Source organism: Harmonia axyridis, chromosome 5, assembly GCF_914767665.1.
Source record: "Harmonia axyridis chromosome 5, icHarAxyr1.1, whole genome shotgun sequence".
Lineage (NCBI taxonomy): Eukaryota > Metazoa > Arthropoda > Insecta > Coleoptera > Coccinellidae > Harmonia > Harmonia axyridis.
Window position 1 is genome coordinate 28,458,350 of NC_059505.1, and position 22,029 is coordinate 28,480,378.

Below are 22,029 nucleotides of genomic sequence, written 5' to 3' on the forward strand. Positions count from 1 at the left end.
AGTTTAGACCATGATCTCTAACCTCTACAAGAGATAGGTTGAGATTTTGGTCACGCGACCATGAAGTAGAGAACACAGAATTTTTACTTTCAGCCAATTATTATAGATCAGTATTTAGAACCAATCAAAACTGTATTGGGTCTCTGGTCAGCTGATGCAAAATCATGCGTCTCACTCCTATGTTACAGTAGATTCCCCTTTATCCCCGCGCTATCTATATATTATTAAATTATGTATTGGTTTCAAACTATAATACAAACACGAATTACCAACGGATGTTTCACTCTTTGTACGTACTCGTATTTACAAAATAAATCTCTGCAGACGTTTTTGACACTTTTTTGAATCAAACCTATCCCTGTTAACGAATGAATATGAGATGCGCCAATCAGATTGTAAGAATTGATCGATCAAATTTTGTGACTAATCACAGTTGATCTGAAGATTCGAATTTCTTGTTAGAATTATTCACATGAGTATTCGAATTATTGTGAATAATTTTATATTTTATTTCATTCCTGCATGATTCAAATAAGTGAAGGAAAAAAATGGCGCTTTCTTGGTATTTTAAATGAATAGAGATATCGTAGCTTTCAAATAACGAATCAATCGAACAATTAATTATATTTTTGTTAGTTTGAACCAATGAACCATAGATCTACCAGATTTATATTAATCATAGAATATATTTGACAACTGAATTACTAACCTTACATATTTGCTTCAAACAAACTTGGAGAGTACAATTCAGTGAAATTTTCCAAAATCAACACTCGAGTTGATAATGGAGGAAGGACCCCCTAAAAGAGGACGGGGTCGTGGTCGTGGAGGTCGTGGAAGGGGACGGGGTAGGGGGAGAGGTCGTGGAAGAGGTAAAAAACCTGTGAAAGTTATTGAAAGTGATGAGGAAGTGGAACAACAACAGCAACCAGTGGAAGAAGCTGGGGATGAAACCAAAACCCAAGATGAAAACATTGAAAATGAAGCACCTAAAAGTAAATGATATATTTTCATAATTGATTGTATTTGATTTGGTTCTTTCTAGTTGACCTGGAGGCTGATATATCCCAACTTGAGGCTCCAACATTCACAACAATCAATCGAGGTCCACCAGAACCTATGTTGAGGCTGGATTGGAATCACAAAGTGAATTTAATGGGTGAAAAAGTATTAAATCCCATGATTCATTGCTGTGACAAATGCTTAAAACCTATATTAATATACGGAAGAATGGTGAGTTGAATATTTTTAGATTTGTATGAATTTAATGAACATATATCCCTTAGATACCATGTAAACACGTATTTTGTCTTGCTTGTGGTAAACAAGACCAAAAACAGTGTCCAAGATGTCTAGAAAAGGTATCAAGAGTTGAACAAACAGGGTTAGGCACAGTATTTATGTGTACCCATGGAGGTACAAGATATGGAACTTCAGGATGTAGAAGAACTTATCTTTCCCATAGAGATCTTCAAGCTCATATAAATCATCGCCATGTTTCAAACATTGTCACTCAACAACCCCAGGTAATAACTACCATCGTTTTCTATTATTACTCAATGAGGGAAGTAATACTTTAACTGAGACCTTATCAATTAGTAGTTATCAAGAAACAATCTTTGATCCTGAAATATTCCATTATGAATTTAATTTTGCAGCAAATAATGGAAGTTCCACAGGAGGTTGAACGAGCCCAGCCAGCAAGAACTAAAAGTGATCCTAGAGGTGGTATGGTTATCCCACCTTCAACAAGGTCACGGCCTGCTCCTATACAGAGTAGTGGTGTACGAACTAATCTGATAACAGTGCCAATACAGGATACTGCCTTACCGCAAACACAAATCCATGAAACACCTCCGTCATCTCATGGATTCTACAACCAGTACCCTCAAGCTACAGGCTACAGTCAGACTTTACCTCCAATGCATATCCCCCCTCCACAACAGACACAATATTATGCAGCACCACCAGCTTACAGTCCAGCCCAACAACATTCCTATCCATATGTTGTTACAGCTTCACAACCTACTTCTGCTTATTCTACTACTCCTGTACAAGCTAGGCCTGCGACACAATTTGATTACACTTCTGCTCCACCTCCACAATGGAATAATGCACAACAATATTATAGATAGAACGAATTTCTTTATTAAAATTATTTATAATTAAATAATTCTTATTCCATTCACTGAAATATAATTTTTTGTAATAACTTCATTGTACATATTGTTGGGCTATAACAAATTAGAATCTGTAAGATTATTCATATTAATTTAATTGCTAATTGTTGAATGAAACGATATTCCTTTGAAATAAAATAAATATAGTAGAATTTGAAATTATTGGTAGTTAAATTCACAGAGATCATTGCATTGAATATATACATAAGTAAATGTTTATTACTATGAGTGAAATATATTGAATACATGTAATAAACTAATTATTTTATATGAATATTATTAAATCATGACATGCATGTATTATGTTCATTATGGTTCCTATTACTCATTTCTTGGTTCCGAGACTTCCAAAGATAGAGGAAGCTTTGTGATTAATTTATGTATTTGTAAACATAACGCCATCGAAATATTAGTGGATTTGTGTCTGCATCATAAAGTTATTCTCGATTAAACATGTCAGCTTACGAGCCAAATTCTCGTCATTTGGGGGAGGTTTTAATTTTCCGCTTTAATATGAAGTAGTCTGCCGCTGGGGCTCATCGAATACTCTTAAATACCTATGATATGAGGCCGAAAATAGTGAAAGAACCGAGAGTGGTTTCAACGCTTCAAAAACGGTGAAAGTTTTCGAAGATGCAGAATTGCGTTAACAAATGGCCGCAATAAAGTGATTTTAAAACATGACATTGCTCGACCCCATGTTGGAAAGTGGTCAAGACATACTTGGAAACGTTGAAATGGAAAGCCTTAAACTCCATCCGCCGTATTCTCCAGACGTCGCTCCCTCGGACTATCACTTGTTTCGATCAGTGGCACACGGCCTAGCTGACCAGCACTCCCGGTCTTATGAAGAAGTAAAAAATTGGATGGATTAGTGGATCGCTTCAAATGATGACCAGTTTTTTCAATTCTGGATTCGTACGCTATCCGAAAGATAGGAGACAGTTGTGCCTAGCGATGGACAATACTTTTAATCATAAATGTATAAGCAGAGAACGCAAGAAAAAACGGCGGAAGCAAAGTTGTAAGCCTGTTATAGGTGCTAAACGTACGTAAACCGTGAAAGTCAACTTTGTTTGAAAATACATATCTATATATAGGTATACAAAAAGGGTGGAATCGCAAAGGGGTGCTAAATAAAGTTGTGGGCATTTTGGCTTTATTTATCAATTGAAACGCCTTCGAGCAATTCAGTTCCTCGTTCACTTCCAGGCGAGAGAAGAGATCACTTGTGACGTTCAAGAAAAATCAAATAAAATTCATTAACACTTGGCCATGGAAATTGTTTATATGCCCTAAAAGTAAAATGGCTTTCCTGAATATCTTCCTTTACATTACAGATAACATATGAATATCTGTAATCTATATAGTGATTGTTTTATAAACAACGATTATTTCAAACTCATGCTCCACTCATTAGATAGATAAGATGAGAAGTAACTTTCCAGACGTTCTGGCCATATAAGTCTCCCAGATGCCATTTCTGGACCTGTTTGAACAAATCAAAGTACCTAATGTAGAAAGGTAGAAAGGTTATCACAAGTATTTCCTCCTTTTAGATAATCAGTTCTATAATTGCTACCATTATAGTGAAGTAATAATCATCAATAAAGTTTATGCAGATCATAACTATTAATTGAATATACATTATAATGATATAAGAGATCAATCATTCTCCAATTACATTATCTGCGACAAAATTGATAGATTTACTATCTATGTATTCATTTGATCTTTAGCGAGTTATTAGTTTGGTAAGATCAATATGAGGCAGCAGTGCTTGTTTTTGTGCTTGTGCGTGTTTGTGGGATTTGTTCAAAATGCCAAGATTCTCTCCATTTTCCCCATGCATTCCCACAGTCATTTCACCTTGGGCTTCAATTTACTTCAGGAAATGGCCAAAAGAGGACATCAAATTACATTTATTAGCCCATATCCCCAAAAAAAACCCTTGAAAAATTTTAGAGATATATCGATTGCCAACATAAAGCCTGCATTAGATGGTGAGTTAAGAACAAGATATGTTTTTGGTTTATTATTTCCAATAATAAATATTTAAAATTGGCCAAGAAAAAAAATTTCAACTTCCCCTGAAATTTTAACAGTTAACGTCTTGGTATATTTATAGAATCTTAAAATCGAATAAAATCTGTCCGCCGTTTAGTTTTTCTCGGAAATCATGAGAGATATTTGCATGAAGTTTGATACACAAATCGATTACTATACACACCACAATGATATCTTCCTCTTGAGAATGAGGTCAATAAATTTTGAAGGCATAAATCAAGTAATTAATATCAAAAAAGTCATTTCTCGGAATCATACAGGGGGATTCACCGCGATGGCCTATTAGTGTGCTGAAAATTTGCATATTGGGGTTTAATGATCTTTCTCCCTAAAATATCTTCAGACCTCTCTAACTTCTGATTATACTGAATACAGACTAATACTTTCTTATTTCAAATGGCACACCCCGTATATTATTGCATCTTCAGGTAACTTATTTGATGGTAATTTCAATAATATGCTATAACTTGGGTATAAATTTGACTGTTCATGAGTTATTGAGACTATTATGAAAAAAAAGGTTGCGAAGAGGAATCACATTTTTTTGTATATTTCTGTTGAAAAAGTTTTTTTTGAAAAAACCTTTTTCATATTCGATTCTGTCAATATGTACTATTATAAGACTGTTTGTGCTTTGTACCAAAAATGTACAGGGTGTTAATGAGAAGATCATGAACTTTTGACTTCGCTGAACCCTTAGAATATAGATAGATTATTGGGTAATGTTCTGAGGCTGAACCCATCTCGATTCTCGAACATGTCGTATCAAACCTTAGTAGATTGAATATTATTCTATACTCTTAGTACCAAACACACTACCTTCCTTCGTTTTCAAAACCACCATCGAAAAATTTTCTAACGAAAGGTATTTCTTGGCATCATTACGTGCAAATCAATGACATCATTCTGATGTATCAATAATTGTGATTCCTACTAGCGTTTCCAAAGTATTACTTTCCACAGGCATTGACGTTTGGAAAGTAGTACTTTTCCAAATTCGTACGGAAAAAATCCCTGCTTTTCACTTTCCGCACGCATATGCATGCGTTCGGTCAAATGTAGTCTAGTGCGGAAAAGTATCACTTTCCACACTTGTTAGGAAAATAACAATATCGTTAGGGTTACAAAAATCTCTTTGACTTTTTGCCCGATCCCGTGAAAAAGTTGGTAACATTTATACCTTTACAGAAAGCTGATGAAACATGGGATGGATGTACGTAATTTGTAGACCAAGTTCCATGAAGTTTCTTCGAGTGGACAGAACTTGAATCAGTTGTGAATTACTTGAAAAAAATGCACGTAACTTGCGTACAAATTACGTACATGAATTCCAATTTCTACAAAAAGTTGTGGCTACTTCAACACCAATTTCTTTTAAGATGGTATAAGTTTTAGGCGACCCTTCTCCTTACTAAAGTGAACCCTCACTTTTCAGCTCTCAAAAAAGCATGATTTGAATTTTCACAGTATGATTTTCGCAATTGATTCTGCGCGAATTATGTTATGCAAATATATGTAATAACATTTGTAGAATGACAAAGTAATCATACTTTATAAAGAAGTATTTTCATTTAGTGCGCATCGATTTGAATATAATGAATAATTCAAAAATAACAACCTTTCAACGTTATTTAATTCTTTCTTCAATTGAAGAAGTATGAAGTGAGGAGTGAGACTTTGATAGTTTCCGACAATTTTCGAAAATCTCAGTCGCATGTAATTAAAATTTTTTATATGATTATTTAGTAGTTGGCCTTTTCATTGAAATATTGCAAAGAGTTGCTAATTACTATAAAAACATTAGTTATAGAAAAAATATTTTTTCTTGAAAGGTTCATTATTGGGTATAATAAACCAAAAGAAAAACATCAGTGAAAATAATCTTGAGTCCTAACAAGTGCGGAAAGCGGTACTTTCCCGCGCGAAACTGCCATTGGCAGAATGACGCAAAGCAGAGTTTGGTGTAAAGCAGTTGAATCACGAATAACATTTTTTTCTACAAGCGCATGAGATAAATTGAAATTCAAATGATTGATTTATTAATTATTCATATAAACATGAATGACATACGTAATTCTGCATGATAACCATATAGTTATCTCATCATTGGCGTTCGGTGCAAGGGGATATGACAGAATTCAATTTACTCTTTAATATTTGCGTGCGTAAAAAACCCCTGCTATTTTTTTCCCCATTAATATGCAAAAGAAATAGAAGAGGTTTTTCCCACGCCGTGCGGGAAAGTGACTTTTTGCGAATTAAAATGCGCTCTGGAAAAAGGTAAAAAGCGCACACTTTTAATAATAGTTATTTTCCTAACAAGTGTGGAAAGTGATACTTTTCCGCAAAAGACTGCAGTTGCCTAACCGACGCGCAGTTCGGTCAAGCTGTCGAGTGCGGAAAAGAAACTTTCCACATGAGTTAGGAACAATATTTTTCCTACTAGGGTAAATAGAACATTTTTACGGAAAATTTTCGTCTTGATACCGACTGACGTTATAAGAAATTATATTTTTCGTACTATCGTTTTGAAAGTATTACTTTCCACAAGCATTGACGTTTGGAACGTAGTACTTTTCCAAATTCGTGCGAAAAAAAGCACTGTTATTCACTTTACGCACATGCGTACATGCAGAAAGTGAACAGAAAGGGTTTTTTCCGCACGCAAATATCAAAGAATTGCATCAATCAAAAAATTTTCGCATGTCTCTATCAGTTGGTATCAAAACGAAAACTCTCCGTGAAAGTGTTTGATATGAGCTAGTAGGGAAAATATGGTTCCTAACTCATGTGGATAGTGCATTTTCCGAACTCGCAGAATCTTGCGAAAAAGTGTCACTTTCCACACTTATTAGGAAAATAACTATTTATGCGCTTTAGCCGCATAGAGAAACGTTTAAATGTTATGATTAGCGCATAGACATGCAAAAATTTTATGATTGATGCGACTCTTAAATATTTGCGTGCGGAAAAAACCCTTGCTATTCACTTTCCGCATCCATATGCGTGCGGAAAGTGAATAGCAGGGCTTTTTTCCGCACGAATTTGGAAAAGTACTACTTTCCAAACGTCAATCCACGTGGAAAGTAATACTTTCGAAACGCTAATAGAAAAAATAATAATAAACCATAAGGTAAAATTCACATTTTTTTTTTCAGAATTGAAAAAAGAGTTGTTCCGTTTGGAGGATGGTTCACCAATCGACAATTTTCGGTATATGTCCAAAATGGGAAGAGCATTTACAGAGTTAGGTCTAGCATCAGAAGAGGTTCAAAACCTGTTAAAATCGAAAAACGAAACTTTTGACGTAATCCTCATAGAACATTTCTACAATGAGGCGCAGTTTGCTTTGGGTCACCATTTCAATGCACCTGTGGTGCTCCTATCGCCAATGCCTAGCTCTGTCTTGAATAACCACCTTTTTGCTAACCCATCACCGTCTTCTTATGTGCACAACCTTTTTGCTCCATTCATTCAATATATGACTCTAACCGAAAGGCTTAAGAATTTCTACTACGATACAATGATGGCCTACTACCAGTATTACGAAGAACTTCCTTTTCAAAAGAAGATAATGGAAAAATTCTTCCCAAATGCACCACCGTTCGAAGAAATTCTGTATAATTCGAGCCTTCTTCTGATGAATTCACACCCCAGTTTCAGTGATCCTGTACCTCACATGGCCAATATAATAGAAATAGGAGGATATCATGTGCTCCCTCCAAAGAAACTACCAGATGATTTGCATAGATATTTGAATGAGTCTAAGAATGGCGTGGTGTACTTTTCTATGGGATCTATTCTGAAAAGTAATGTTTTAACTAAAGAGAAGAGAAAATGCTTCATCGAAGCTTTTTCGAAGTTGAAAGAAGACGTCTTGTGGAAATTTGATATAGATATTGAAGACTTACCACCCAATGTTAAAATTTTGAAATGGGCACCTCAAAATGAAATATTAGGTAAAATTTGTTATTCAGTCATATTCTTTCATAAAGATAACATCAACTATGTCTGTTCAACATTTGTAGAACCTTAGCATATTGGTCTCGCACATGGAGGATTATTACCCAAAATTAGTAAAAGTACATAAAATTTACTTCTTCAAAGATGACATAGGTTCCACAACAACTGAACAGTACCGATTATCATATATTCTACTTACACATGATAAAATTTGTTTTTCAGCTCATCCTAATGTTAAAGCTTTTGTAACGCATGGCGGCCTGTTGAGCACAATTGAAACGATATATCATGGGAAACCTACAATCGGTATTCCCGTTTTTAGTGATCAAAAATTCAATATTGCAGCTTCAGAAAAATTTGGGTATGCTATCAAAGTGCCTTTTGACGGCATAACTGAGAAAAAATTGACAAAAGCATTGAATGAAATTTTGAACAATCCAAGGTGAGTTTCAAGTGTTTTCTTGATTGGGCAACTTGTTCTTTTTAAATATACTCATAGAATGAAAAAGAAATGAGAACGTACATTTGACAACCAAAGTTGCTGTACAAATACAGGGTGTCCCATAAGTGGCACGTCACAGTGACACCGGAGGTAGGTCAGCTAAAGAGGGACCTAACCAGCCTAACATGACCCCAGTAAAAGTTGCATGGTTTTCGAGTTATTACCAAATTACAATTTACCTTTTTTTTTCAATAATATTCCTTTTTCGCTTCCCCTAATCCATCTTTTTCCCTATTATGACTTTAACAAATAATAACAAAGCCCGGTATCAAATGTAATGTCATAGCAAGCGGCAAAATTACCTGATAGCGGGGTTCCTAGTTTCAACTTAGTTAAGTAGGGCATCGGTAAAATGATGAAAATACCTAGTTTTATGGGCATAAGATTCGTGTATTGTACCATTTCTAAATCTGTCTAAAATGCCCAATTTTTTGATGGTACTTGCTCGTTTTGTTTCAAGGATTTTTTTTTCACAGCAGGTGTCCAAAGTCGAAGTTCTCGTTTTGCTAGCAATTGAAATCAAGATTTATCCATTAATTTACGGAAATCCACATAACTTTTTGACAGAATCATACTCATGTCATCTTAAATAACTATTTAAGATTCCATTACAAAAAAAAAAATAAGCTTCGAGAGCTTTCCAGCAGAATTCTGACCCTGACAATGTTAAAAAAGGTGAAAATTCACTAAAAAACGTAATTTAGTAATAACTCGAAAACCATGCAACTTTTACTGGGGTCATGTTAGGCTGGTTAGGTCCCTCTTTAGCTGACCTACCTCCGGTGTCACTGTGACGTGCCACTTATGGGACACCCTGTATGAAAAAAAGAATGAATATATGGTGAAATGACTTTGGTTTATTTAAAATTTACTTTTCTCATCGTTCATCTCAATTGATATTCATGAAATAAGATTTCAACTGAAATTTGTTTTTCAGTTACAAGGAAAATGCCAAGAGAAGATCGGCAATAATGCATGATCAACAAGTGAAGCCTATAGATAAGGCCATATATTGGATAGAGTATGTCATTCGCCATAAAGGTGCACCCCACCTACACTGTGCTGCTCTGGATCTTAGTTGGTATCAACGTTCAATGCTTGATGTACTTGCTATAATTGCTGGAGCTATTTTTGCAGTTATTTTCATTTTCACTTTCGCAGTCAAAACAATGTGTGGGAAAAAACGAAAGACAAACACCAAACTAAAAAAACAGTAAGAACTTTCCATAAAGAGAGTGATTTATCAGTCATTGATCAATAAAATAATATTGTTTTTTTTTTATGAATTATGTCGTATCTGGAGAAAAACAGGGTATCTGGATGAATGCAATACTGCAATAATGTTTTCAATTTTAATATAAAATTGTCCATTGATTATAATAATCTAATGATACTAATGAAATGATTGTTTTTTGTACATTATGGACTTTATACATGTTTTTTACAAATTCACACAATAGCTGAATTCAATATCATAATATTCAATAAAGATAGCTAATTTGAATTAATAAAAAATCAAATCAGTTTTAATCGAGTTTTGTTCTTAGTAATTAAACAAATGTGCTTGAATGGCTATTGTTAAATCATATATAATAATATATGCTCAATAAATTAAAAGGGAAAACATTTTTTACAAGCGCTGAAGACAAAACAACAATAGATTATCATGTTGATATTAATGATGAGAATTTTATTACCAATAATGACAACTACATTTCGAAAATTAGATGCAATAATTTTCGGTTTGTCCTTAGCAAATAATTTCACAGATTCATGAGGTAAACACCTAAAACTAAGCATTGATTATTCTGTAGCTATGTGATCCACTCAAAACTCTCAATTTCTCAGAACGGAAAAGAACCGCAAACTGTATTAGAAAACCAACAATACCAGAAATGTTGACAATCAACAGTTTATCATTAGCCAAAATTTGCACGTATGCACAAGATAGACACCACTTCGAAAAAATCGCATTCTTCAAAATGCACTGTTTCAAAAAAATTAATTACGGGATGTTCTTTTACACTGAAACATCGAACATACCTAGGGGCCCCAAAACCTTTGGCTAAAATTTATTAAAATCAGTTAGATGATATATTCTGATTAGAAAATCTTCATTTTTATAAAGTAATCTGCTTGTTCAAAAATTAAATAATGTGTTGTAATGTAATGTATATTAAATGCCAAATGAAAAGAAAAATAGTGTTTATTTATACCTTATCCTTATACTAATGTATTTAAATTCGATCAGATAACTCTGTAATTATGGACAAAATTGTAGTTCCTACGTTGATAAGCTACCTTGAAATGGTGATGAATTGGAACACGAGATGAATTATGAATATATTATAGAGTATTATCTATCCATTAGAATTTATGGTAAAAATACCATGGTCCCTAAATGATTGTGAATTAAAGAAATACTGTTTTTTACTTATTTATTTCATTCATTGAGAATAAAAAATATTGAATTCAGCTAGTTTTGTGAATGATAATAATTCAAAAAATACATAAAATAACAATTTTCATGAAATGAAGAATTAACAATAAAGTTATAAAACCAAATTCAAGTTCTCATAAATTATCACTGATCCCTCATATGAAAATAACCCAACCTTATCCTTTATTCTCTCTGGATTTTTGAGGGTGGGAAAGTCAGAGAAAATAAGAAATCAATCAAACACAGAGTAAGCTACCAATCTGGGTACATGCTAAATGCGAACCCATTAAATCACCAATAAGTGATTTGAGAAGAAGAAGAAGAAGAATCATCTTGAATGAATGTTACAGATAACAGAAATCCGCTTACTCAAAAATTAATATTCGAAATACTTCATTTAAACATTTATACAAAAGGAAATACAAAACCAGCAAGCTTGATTTTTGCCTCTGAAACATACATTCTTTTATCTATATTTATTGAATTCTTCATAAAATGGAAGAACCATGATTGTTAAATAACACTTTGTAAAAAACTAGTTCATAACATTTTGTTGAAATAAAGTCTTAAAAGGCATACGGCAGGAAACAACTAAAACCTTATGATTAACTCTGTTTCCGTATCGTACGCCAAACACTTTGGCTAGTAGCCAATGTGGGTTACAGCCCAAGGCCATATGAAGGTTACCAAAATTCCTGTGAATATGCCGGATATCAGGAAGGCACCACCAAGCATACCTGCCGTTGAAGCATATTTGGGTTCAGCAGACCTGAAAAAGTAAAAGAGAAAAATATATGAATTTGATGAAGAAGCAAAAGTAAATTTTCCAAATACTCTATTTCTAATTTCAAGGAAGTCATAGAACTGTTCAGAACACATGTATCAAACCTTAATTAATAGTTATTAAACATATTCGACTATGCAAAGTCTTAAAAAACTCCAACAATTAGACGAATACTTACTGTGGTGTGAACATCATGGCTAAAGATGAAAGATATCCAGAACTGAAGGCAAATGTCATTGAAATAATCCAGTATATATAATCGTTTGTGAAATACACAGGTAATACCCTAATTTTTTCTTCAACTTGGTAATTTGTGAATAAGTAGTAAGGGATATATAACAACCTAAGTGTGACGGGAATCCAAAGATATTTTGGTTTTGGCTGAAAAAATACATTAAGATTATTATGCTATCTGCCAAGAAAGTCCCAGAAATTGATCATTTGAAAAGCCTTTTGTTGAATTTCCTTTTATCGCAAAATTGGCATAAGTGTCACTTGAGCAATTTGATTCAAAGTTAGAAAATAAAAAAAACTTTTGCGCATATTTGGTATTAATTAGAGTCACACTCACCCACTGTATCATAGTAGCAACAAGACTTCCAAACATTGCAAAAATGTTAAAAGTGAAATAACAGGTTACTTGTGTGAAATATGGCTGTTTCAGGAAAAAGTTTGGATCACTCGGTTCAACGCCTGAAAAATGAAGTATAATTGAAAGTAAGCATATACAGGTTATCGAATGAGGTAAAACTCACTTCCTTGTATCGAAGGAAATACAGCAAGAGTAACAAAAAGAACGCAAAAAACATTATATAGTTGAACTCTACTCTTTTTGATGATTTGCATGTAAGGAATACTCTCAGGAGCTCCATCTGTATCTCGTTTTTCTAAGGTTAACTTTTTAGCTTTCAAGTCGTGATGTCTATAGTATCTCTAAAAAAAAAATAAAGAATAAAATGACCAAATTCAAAGGTGAAAAAATTAAATACTCACATTAAGAGGTAAGGCAAAATAGGTGTCAAAACATATGAATAATACGAATAAGGCCGTTATGAAGTAATAAATGGCAGCCATACGTTGATCATTCGATACATATGTTGTAAGCATGGAAATCAATGAGACAAAAGTCCCACTTATATTATTGCCTAAGATAATAGCACCTGTGTATTTTCCAGGCAGTTTAGCAGCCATGCCAAACACCGTGTTTTGGTAAACACCATTGGCCACTGAAAAAAACATAGTTTTGTTATATTTTCTCTAAGCAGATTGAACGAAGTTGAGATGATCAAGGATGCCAGTTCTGATATAATTCTATCATCGTATTGATTGAAAATGAAGATATTAAAACCCAAAATTGAATACCACATTTCCATCAGAATGCTATTAAGGACTAAGAAACAATTTTTGAATTCTTTCCACTTTGATAAACTTTCTGTTAGAACAAGTAATTTGAATTGTTCTTCTGAAAGAATAATATATTTAGGAAAAATAAGGTACACGCTTTTTTTGTCTGAATTTACTAGTTTTCATTCAAAAAATTAATTGGAAAACTTAAAGACTAGCATGCATTTCATGAATTACCCATTGATGGATTCAATTTAATTATAATAATGAATAGAAATAATTTTAAATTTGAAAAAACTTACTATTTAATACTATAACGCAGATCATAGTAATCCAAAAAAATGTTTCTGGCCATGTGGCAGTATCAATCATGGCTAAAAACACAGTCACTAAGAAGCACACAACAACGGTGCCTATACTATACACAATTCTTGTAGTTAATTCTCCACCCCTGAAAGAAAAACAGAATAAGATTTAGAAGGAACAATAATAAATTCAGTCAAGTCAACTTTAAACGCCGTTTCGACAACGATATTGTCATCGTTTTCGAAACGGCGATGAGTGTATAATTTGTAGTTACTTTAATTCAACATAAGTTTATTTTAAATTATTTCATTAGGTGTACAACTTTGCTTCCGCCGTTTTGAAATAGATTGCTGTAGCGGTAAGTGGTAGGGAAATAAATAGATCGTAGATATCATACAATAACGCCATCGAAATATTAGTCGATTTGTGTCTGCATCATAAAGCTATTCTCAAATAAACATGTCAGCTTACGAGCCAAATTCTCGTAATTTGCAGGATGTTTCAATTTTCTGCTTTAGTGTGGAGAAATCTACGGCTGAATCTCATCGAATCCTCTCAAATACCTATGATGAGGCCGATATTAGTGAAAGCACGTGCCGAGAGTGGTTTCAACGCTTCAAGAACGGTGATTTAGACGTCGAAGATCAGGATGGTGGTGGAAGAGATAAGGTTTTCGAAGATGCAGAACTGGAAGCATTACTTCAAGATTAGTGTCAAATGCAACAAGAATTGGCAGGATCATTGGGAGTGACGCAACAAGCCAATTCAAAACGCTTGAAAGTCATGGGAATAATTCAGAAACAAGGAAATTGGGTTCCGTACGAGTTGAAGCCGAGATCTGTTGAACGGCTTACTTGTGAACAGCTGTTTGCAAGGCCAAGACGAAAAGAAATCCTTTCCGACTTTGCGGAATTATAGCATAATGATAATCTCTAACGGCCAAACCCAATATTTACGGTTCCAAGGAAATGCTCAGTATTTGGTGGGACCAGCTCAGCTTAGTTTATTATGAGTTGTTAAAACCGACTGAAACAATCACAGGCGATCGTTATCGAACGCAATTAATGCGTTTGAGCCGTGTATTGAAAGACAAACGGCCGCAATACAACGAGAGACATGATAAAATGATTCTACAGCATGACAATGCTCGCCTCCATGTTGCGAAAGTGGTCAAGACATGCTTGGAAACGTTGAAATGGGAAGTCCTACCACACTCGAGGTATTCTCCAAACGTTGCTCTCTCCGATTATCACTTGTTTCGATCAATAGCACACGACTTGGCTGACCAGCACTTCCGGTCTTATGAAGTAGTAAAAAATGGAATCGATTCAAAAGATGACCAGTTTTTTCAACGCTGGATTCATACGCTGCCCGAAAGTAGTGGCCAGCGATGGACAATACTTTGAATCATAAATGTATAACCATGAAGCCTCGAATTTCGGAAAAAAGAGTCGGAAGGAAAGTTGTACGGCTATGTACAAATGAAGTGTGAATGATTTAGGTAGTTAATATTCCAAAACTAAACGAACAATCGATATTTTTTATCTGATAAAAGAAGTCGATTAATTCGTAAACCTCACTAATGATTAAATATTCAACACACTGAAGTGTTGCAAACATAGCAGGTGTATTAAAATATAATAATAAGTAGGATAAGAGTTTATGGTTGTAAACTATTCTGCTACTTACCCAATTCGGATGAAGATATTCAGCCAATTAAATGCAACGTTAGGAACTTGAGAACAAAACGTCAGTATTTGTATAAAATTAGATACATAGGGGAATACATAGCCGATGTAGGACTCCGAAAGTTTGTATGTTGTAAAGTACTGAAAGAAAAAATTACATTGAAATAACGAAACAGAAAGAAAACAATAATTTTTTTTACAGTCGAAAAATCATGAGGAAAACAGATATTTTTCATAGGCAAAAACTGATGTAAAACAAGGTGTCTAAAAAAAAAAAGGTTTATATTAGTTTAGCTTCGTGAACGCAACGATTCAGAGTGGAACAGAGTGTCGGAATCCTGGCTCTTGATGAGAATTCAATCGCTGTTTAGAGTTTCTCGGGAGCGGATCGAGCGTTTTGCTTACGCGAATTAAAAAAAAATGGTTATTCTGCAACTATAGCGCGAAAAAATTTCTTCAATATTTGAGGATTATGTCACTTGAATGATGCGCCAAGAAATCTTTTCATTCGGAAATGAATAAAAAAGTTTTATGAGATCGGTTTAATACTAGAAGAACCAAAACCCGGGAGCCCATTGTTATTGAGAACCTTAGAACATTAAGAAGAGGAATTGAAATCGCCTTGTAACTGATGCATTCGTTTTGATGCCAACATTCGTCACTCCTCGTCTGACAGGACACTATAGCAGTAGCGTAACATGATTTGATCAATTCGAAATTATCAATTCACGCTCGAAAATAGTTTACAATGTGATTTTTTCATAAAAATTTTTTCGTGTTTCAAAAGGGGCAATGTTTTTCTCAGTTTAGTGATTTAGCTATTGTGAAGTTATGAAAAAAGGATTCCTGATGAAGCATTCAACAATCAAATCGGGATTTTCCACGTCTATGGCTCACACACACAATCGGCTAGCTCGATTGTGACACTAAACTTCCATCTCTCTTGTATTCGGAATCGAGCACAAATGTTTACTTTCCGTTCCTTCTATCTATATTCTGAGTTGAGAAAGGAAGAGGACGTGGAACGGGTTAATAGTTCTGTTCGTGATGATCCCGACCTCTCGGTCGGGATCACAAACTTCCAAACGGAGACGTTTGGAATCATGTAAGTGCTTTGAATGTGCATAGATCATCCCTACACCGAATTGAAAGTATTGAAACCCTAAGATGCCCTTCATAGGTTAGAATTTGTGAACCAGGTAATTGAACGCTTATAAACGTTCCAATACCTTGTTTTCAGATAAAAGCTAATTTTCACCTTAATGGCGATGTAAAATGAGCAAAACTGCCGTTACTGGGGTGTAAACAAACCGCAAGCATCATAAACACCCGAATAGAGTATTTTTATAATTAATGAACATTTTTTCGACAAACGGCTTATCTTCTTTAATCGCTTCTTCAAATATAACCTATCTTTTAAGACACCTCGTACAAGAGCCCACTGTAAAATAAGTAGGTACACAATTGAGATAACTGAGAGTGCTTCCCCGAAATGTTTTCTTGATCGGCATAATAAAAAAAGGAAATCCAGGAAGTTTTCATAGATATGATAAATCATTAGATTTTTTCTTTCTTTGAATTAATTCAATTTTTGCGAAAATCATGAACTCTTCGATAAGAGAGTTCTTTGATAAATATTTTTCGAGCAATTAATTGCCTAATGAGCTCATCAGTACTGATTTTATCAAAATTGTTCTCCGAATTTAAGTTTTCTCAGTTACATAATAGATAGAGTTCCTGCACTAGGTCAACCTAATTTGAATAACAAATAATAATATTTGGATTGAATTTTATGCAATTGGCTTCAATATAATTCCCACTGCTGTTACGGAAAGTTAGATAGGTACATACATAACTGAAAGTTTTTTGGAGTTGAAAATGTGAATCACAATTGTAGGTAATGATGTACCTAATAAACTATATCCAATCAAATTTTTCAAGCTACCATCTTTTGATAAATAAACTACGGTATTACTAGAAATGGAACGATACACTCTTCAGAAACACGCTGAAATGATTAAAATTCACTACAAAAATGGTGTAAATTTTGCACTCATATTCGCAAAATTAAAACACTTTTGGGTAGTCGTGAAGCATCTTCTCAGTCGGTAATAGTTCAAGAATTATCGCATTTGGGTCTCCGAAAATCCAATAATGATTGTTGAAAAGCCTCTCCATCCTGTTTGGTGCTGTTTTTGGGGTGGTGATGTGATTGAACCTTACTTAGAAGAAAATGAGGCTGGTGGTGTTAGTGGACCTTACTTAGAAGAAAATGAGGCTGGAGCAACTGTTACGGTGAATGGATTGCGTTACCGAGCTATGATTAATGATTTTCATGGCTGGAATTTGAAGAATTTCATATGGACGACTTATACTTCCAATAAGACTGAGCTATAATACATACCACACAACTAAAGAAACAATCGCAATTTTGAGAAAAGTTTCCTGGCTGTGTTATTTCTCGAAAAGGTGATCCTAATTGGCCAACGAGATCTCGTGATTCAACACCTTTAGACTTTTTTTTGGGCCCAGTTGAAAGATAAGATCTATACCAAAGCTCGATTCAAGACCTTAAATATGGAATTAGGAAAGTTATCGAGGACATGCAGCCACAAATGTGCGTATATGATGCTGCACCGTAGCCTTGGAGACCATTTGGCTGATATTGTTTTTCATCGTTAATGGCATAACTTCCTCTTTACAATGGAATAAACATTGATATCTCTTAAAATATACTCGTTTTTAAATATCAAAATGAAATCTCTTGTTGGAAAACCCTTTAGGACGATCAAGTGCTTTGATCACAGATTGACAATATTTTGAACATTCGACATCAGATAACTTATTCTAAATTGGAAAATTCACCCAAATAGAATTCTTATGGGACATTTTATGTCTAGAGCTACTTGATCATTTTCTCTTCAACAATTGGAAGGACAACCTCTTTCTGAAACTTACTTTATTGGCAGTGATAAACATATTCCAAGGCGTTAAGGTGCCAATACCGTGCACCAAGAAAACGATATATATGAGATTCCATCTGTCTTTTGGTTCGTGTACTTCCAAACTGGCTTGGTCCATTGTGAGGTTCTTGAAGTTGAGTTCATCCTCCGGCAGGTTATTCTCCTCCCACGAAGGATGGAGCTTAACCGGCTGCTGCAACCTGCTAGTCTCCGAAGGCTCATCACCTATAAAAAAAATAAATCTATGTAATGGGGATCATCTCTTATAACGAATGATGAGGAGATTATGTTTTTCTCAATGAAATATGGTACTTTAGAATTAGAAGAATATTAACAACATTCTTCAATTTGACATAAATCTCTACTGAAGCATCATAACCTATTAGGATTAGAAGGTCAACAAATAATATCTTAAATCCATTTAAATATATCTGTGCGTTATTTGAGAAGACTAAGATGTCTACACACTGGTGTGCTCATTTAGTCTTGAAGAACCTTAAGATTAAAGTGGCGACTTTTGAAGGGACCAGCCTTCTTGGATTTTAATGGTATTGGTCCCTTTTCACTTGATTTCCACATGGTTTCTTATGGCGGCGCTCACGTCGTCTTCCTGTCAATAACGTTTTGAGGTTAAATCGACAATAAAATCCTTTTGACAGAACGAATGAAAATTTTGAAATGATGCCGTTGATTGGTTAATTCTTTGTATAGCGCCACCTCAAGAAAGAAAAGGAACCAATGCTGAGCCGAGTCATCAGAATTATCTTGAATCAAATCTAATCAGTGGATACATAAGTATTTTAGACATCTTAGAGAAGGCTCAGAGATACGATTATGCCAAAAATATGCCGCAAATAAAATACAAATAGGAAGTAGTATTCATCCAAATCAAAGAATAATTCAAACATTTTGCTTCCCAGTCTTGCGAAGGTAGAGAAAGGTGGTTGATCATTTTAGAGATCAGATCATCTTCGTAACAGATCAGATTTAATTTTTGCAATTCTCATTAGATTTTGATATATGAATTTGATATAAGTATCTTGTTCAGATAGTAAAAGGTCCCATAATAGTATATTCCAAAACAAGTTTGCAGAATGGGCTCGTATTCCAACGCATGAGTGTTGTAATTGCTTTCTGCAACGAGTGTTAGACGATATTTTCTCTATTTCAGTTCAAGTTTTGTGGAATATTGTCGAGATTCAATGAAAAATTCGGTTTATAACTCCTATTGACTTTCATATTGTATCTTGTCAGTTGGTGTGACTGAATTTTGAAATGATTTATAATTACACATTAAATTCGTGAATTATGTCTGACGAAAGATTCAACATAACCAGAATTAAGATAAATTGCAAATAATGTTACAAATTATTTCACTTTATCCAAATTATATTATATTGACAATTGAATTGTGTTGAAATTTGATAGGATCGGAAGTCAGTGTAGACAACCACAAAACGAAAAAATAAAACTGAAAACAATGCTGTAATGAGTTCATAAAGTTTTGCAATTATTTAGCAACACCTTGTATAGACAGAACAAAATTTTACAAAATTTGAAATTCCTCATCTATCAAGGCTACGATTTTGCAGTGAACAATATACTTATGTTATATGTTAGCATAATATATTTCAGATCTAGTATTCTACTTATGTCATGATGTCGAGAAATGCGATATAGTCAACTATTTTTGTATTTATGAACCTACTTGAATGATTCAGATTTTCAATTCAATGGCTTAAGATAGCTTTAAAGTCTTCAGGGAAAGCTCTGTCATAAGTGTCATTTTCTTATTCGACTTAAGGATACTACATTTCAAGACACAAGATTGAAATATTTTTATTAGTTTTCAGAACATTAAGTTCAGTATATTACAAACGAATTCATCAGCTGATCTCATAATAGAGAGTGAAAGGCAAAAATTTGATGATATAATAATGATAACATAAAAAATTGTAATTAACAATTATCGAAATTAACTAGAATTTTAAATAACGAAAGAACTGATGTGATTCATCTTTCTGGTTTCCTAACTCAACATGGAATATATCGAACTTACACAAATATTCCTCCATCATGATGAAGAATAAACCACAACAACACTGAAATCTCAAAATTTGTACAATCCACCTTTAGAAGAACAAGACCATTTACCCGACTTGTTACGCCAAGTCTTGGCTCACTCTTCAAACTGAAATTTTTCGTATTTGTTTGTACATGTGACGAAAATCTGATTGGTCTACGAAACATTACAGATAATTTTTATCGACAATATTATCAAGAACCCATTCATACAAATACCGGAATTCTTAAGAGACATCTCTTCAAAGAGAGATAATATAACCTATCTATCGCAACCGTTCATATACTGCTTGATGGTTTAAGATTGGTTTCACGATATTGAAAACATTTCGAAAATATAATTATAGTTATCGCATAATGGTTTATTTGTTTTATCCATTAGAATCTTCAGATTTAAAGTAATACTATTTACATCACAAGCACAAAATTATCAGTACAAGATGTTGATTTGAGGTAAGACAACCGTTTCAATATTGTAATATTATATGACACACGTTGCAAAAGTGTCAAAAAACACGACTGCATGTTTATTTTGAATTGATCTCAATTCACTGGTAGACAATTTTCGTGAACTGGTTTATAATGTAATTATTAGGGTTTTCACCTAAAAGGTGGATATTTTCGTAAAATGTTGACTTTTTTCGATTTTATAAAAATATTTATGGGAATTTTGGCATTTATTCTCTAACACGGCTTTTATGATGCCGTCACAGTCTGTAAATAAAAACGCAGTGTTGTTGACAATAGTACATGAATAACCCCAAAAACACTGCATATTAAAATGAAGGTTTATTTCTTGAAACAATTTTTTGCTTTAATCGAAAATGTTTTATGACATCATTCACATAAAAATATCATAAAAAAACTCGAAACATTTTCTCCGGTTTTTGATTCAAAGGTGCTGTCATCACCATAGCAACTGTAAAATATGCATCATTTGTGGTGAATATTTTATCACCAGAGACACCCATTATATCGAATCAATGTATGTACAGGGTGTTTCACGTAAGCGGTTCACTGGATTTTGTGGCTGATCCTTAGAGGAATATTGAAAAGTGACCAATCACAATGATAGTATTTTTCATGGGCTATCCAAATATATTATTGGAAAAACTATTGAATCAAGACATGGAAATTTATTGAGGAAAAACCGTTTTTCCAAGTTTTTTTTGCAAATTTGACTGGTTTTCAAAATAAGTAGGTCTAGAGACAACATCTCATGAACCTGAAGAAATTCAGATTTCATATTCTGAAAATATATCCATGTTGACTCTGGTTCAACAAATATTTGATTGTCAAAATTTTGAAATTTTCATTCTCGATTATAATAAAAGCTAAAACATAAAGCCATTATTATAATCGAAAATGAAATCTTCGAAATTTGAGAAACAAATATTTATAGAACCATAGACTACATGGATATATTTTCCAAATATGGAATCTGAATTTTCTCCGATTGATTTTGAATGGAATAGCTGGAAATAAATATGAATATTCGGATTCAGAATCGATCGAGCCTTCAGAAAATATAAAAAATATTATGAAGAATAATTTGCAAAAAAAATTAAAAAATACTATACTATGAGCAGCTCCCCTTTGACCTAAGATCAAAAGCTCAATTCTGCTCTCAACTATGAACAAGTCGACCGTTTGAAGTTGGCGATCGAACACCAGACCGCATACATCTACAAAGGTTGGACGCGATATTTC

The 22,029-nt window shown here is 33.8% G+C and overlaps 3 protein-coding genes across 4 annotated transcripts in view; 2 read left to right on the forward strand and 1 right to left on the reverse strand.

Moving 5' to 3' along the window:
* Positions 1-703: 703 nt before the first annotated feature.
* LOC123679908 (E3 ubiquitin-protein ligase Hakai) lies at positions 704-2,450 on the forward strand. Its single transcript, XM_045617467.1, has 4 exons — positions 704-995; positions 1,046-1,233; positions 1,287-1,526; positions 1,659-2,450. The coding sequence occupies exons 1-4, from the start codon at positions 785-787 to the stop codon at positions 2,133-2,135; spliced, it is 1,116 nt and encodes a 371-aa protein (XP_045473423.1). The 5' UTR covers positions 704-784; the 3' UTR covers positions 2,136-2,450.
* Positions 2,451-3,751: 1,301 nt separating this feature from the next.
* LOC123679909 (UDP-glucosyltransferase 2-like) lies at positions 3,752-11,149 on the forward strand. The gene is made up of 4 exons (XM_045617469.1): positions 3,752-4,183; positions 7,406-8,206; positions 8,433-8,652; positions 9,650-11,149. Exons 1-4 carry the CDS (start codon positions 3,946-3,948, stop codon positions 9,927-9,929), a joined length of 1,539 nt encoding a protein of 512 aa, XP_045473425.1. The 5' UTR covers positions 3,752-3,945; the 3' UTR covers positions 9,930-11,149.
* Positions 11,150-11,607: 458 nt separating this feature from the next.
* Positions 11,608-22,029, reverse strand: part of LOC123679910 (equilibrative nucleoside transporter 1) — a 53,244-nt gene continuing 42,822 nt past the window's right edge. The window contains exons 1-9 of one of the 2 annotated variants that reach the window (XM_045617471.1): positions 20,297-20,686; positions 18,233-18,462; positions 15,276-15,415; positions 13,583-13,731; positions 12,930-13,162; positions 12,692-12,869; positions 12,508-12,629; positions 12,115-12,317; positions 11,608-11,921 (exon numbers count right to left, since the gene is read on the reverse strand). In XM_045617471.1, the coding sequence (XP_045473427.1) occupies positions 11,795-11,921; positions 12,115-12,317; positions 12,508-12,629; positions 12,692-12,869; positions 12,930-13,162; positions 13,583-13,731; positions 15,276-15,415; positions 18,233-18,462; positions 20,297-20,315 (1,401 nt within the window). In that variant the 5' untranslated portion in view covers positions 20,316-20,686 and the 3' untranslated portion in view covers positions 11,608-11,794. Of the gene's footprint in view, positions 11,922-12,114; positions 12,318-12,507; positions 12,630-12,691; positions 12,870-12,929; positions 13,163-13,582; positions 13,732-15,275; positions 15,416-18,232; positions 18,463-20,296; positions 20,687-22,029 lie in introns of those variants that run through there. The other variant, XM_045617470.1, reaches the window with a different exon arrangement.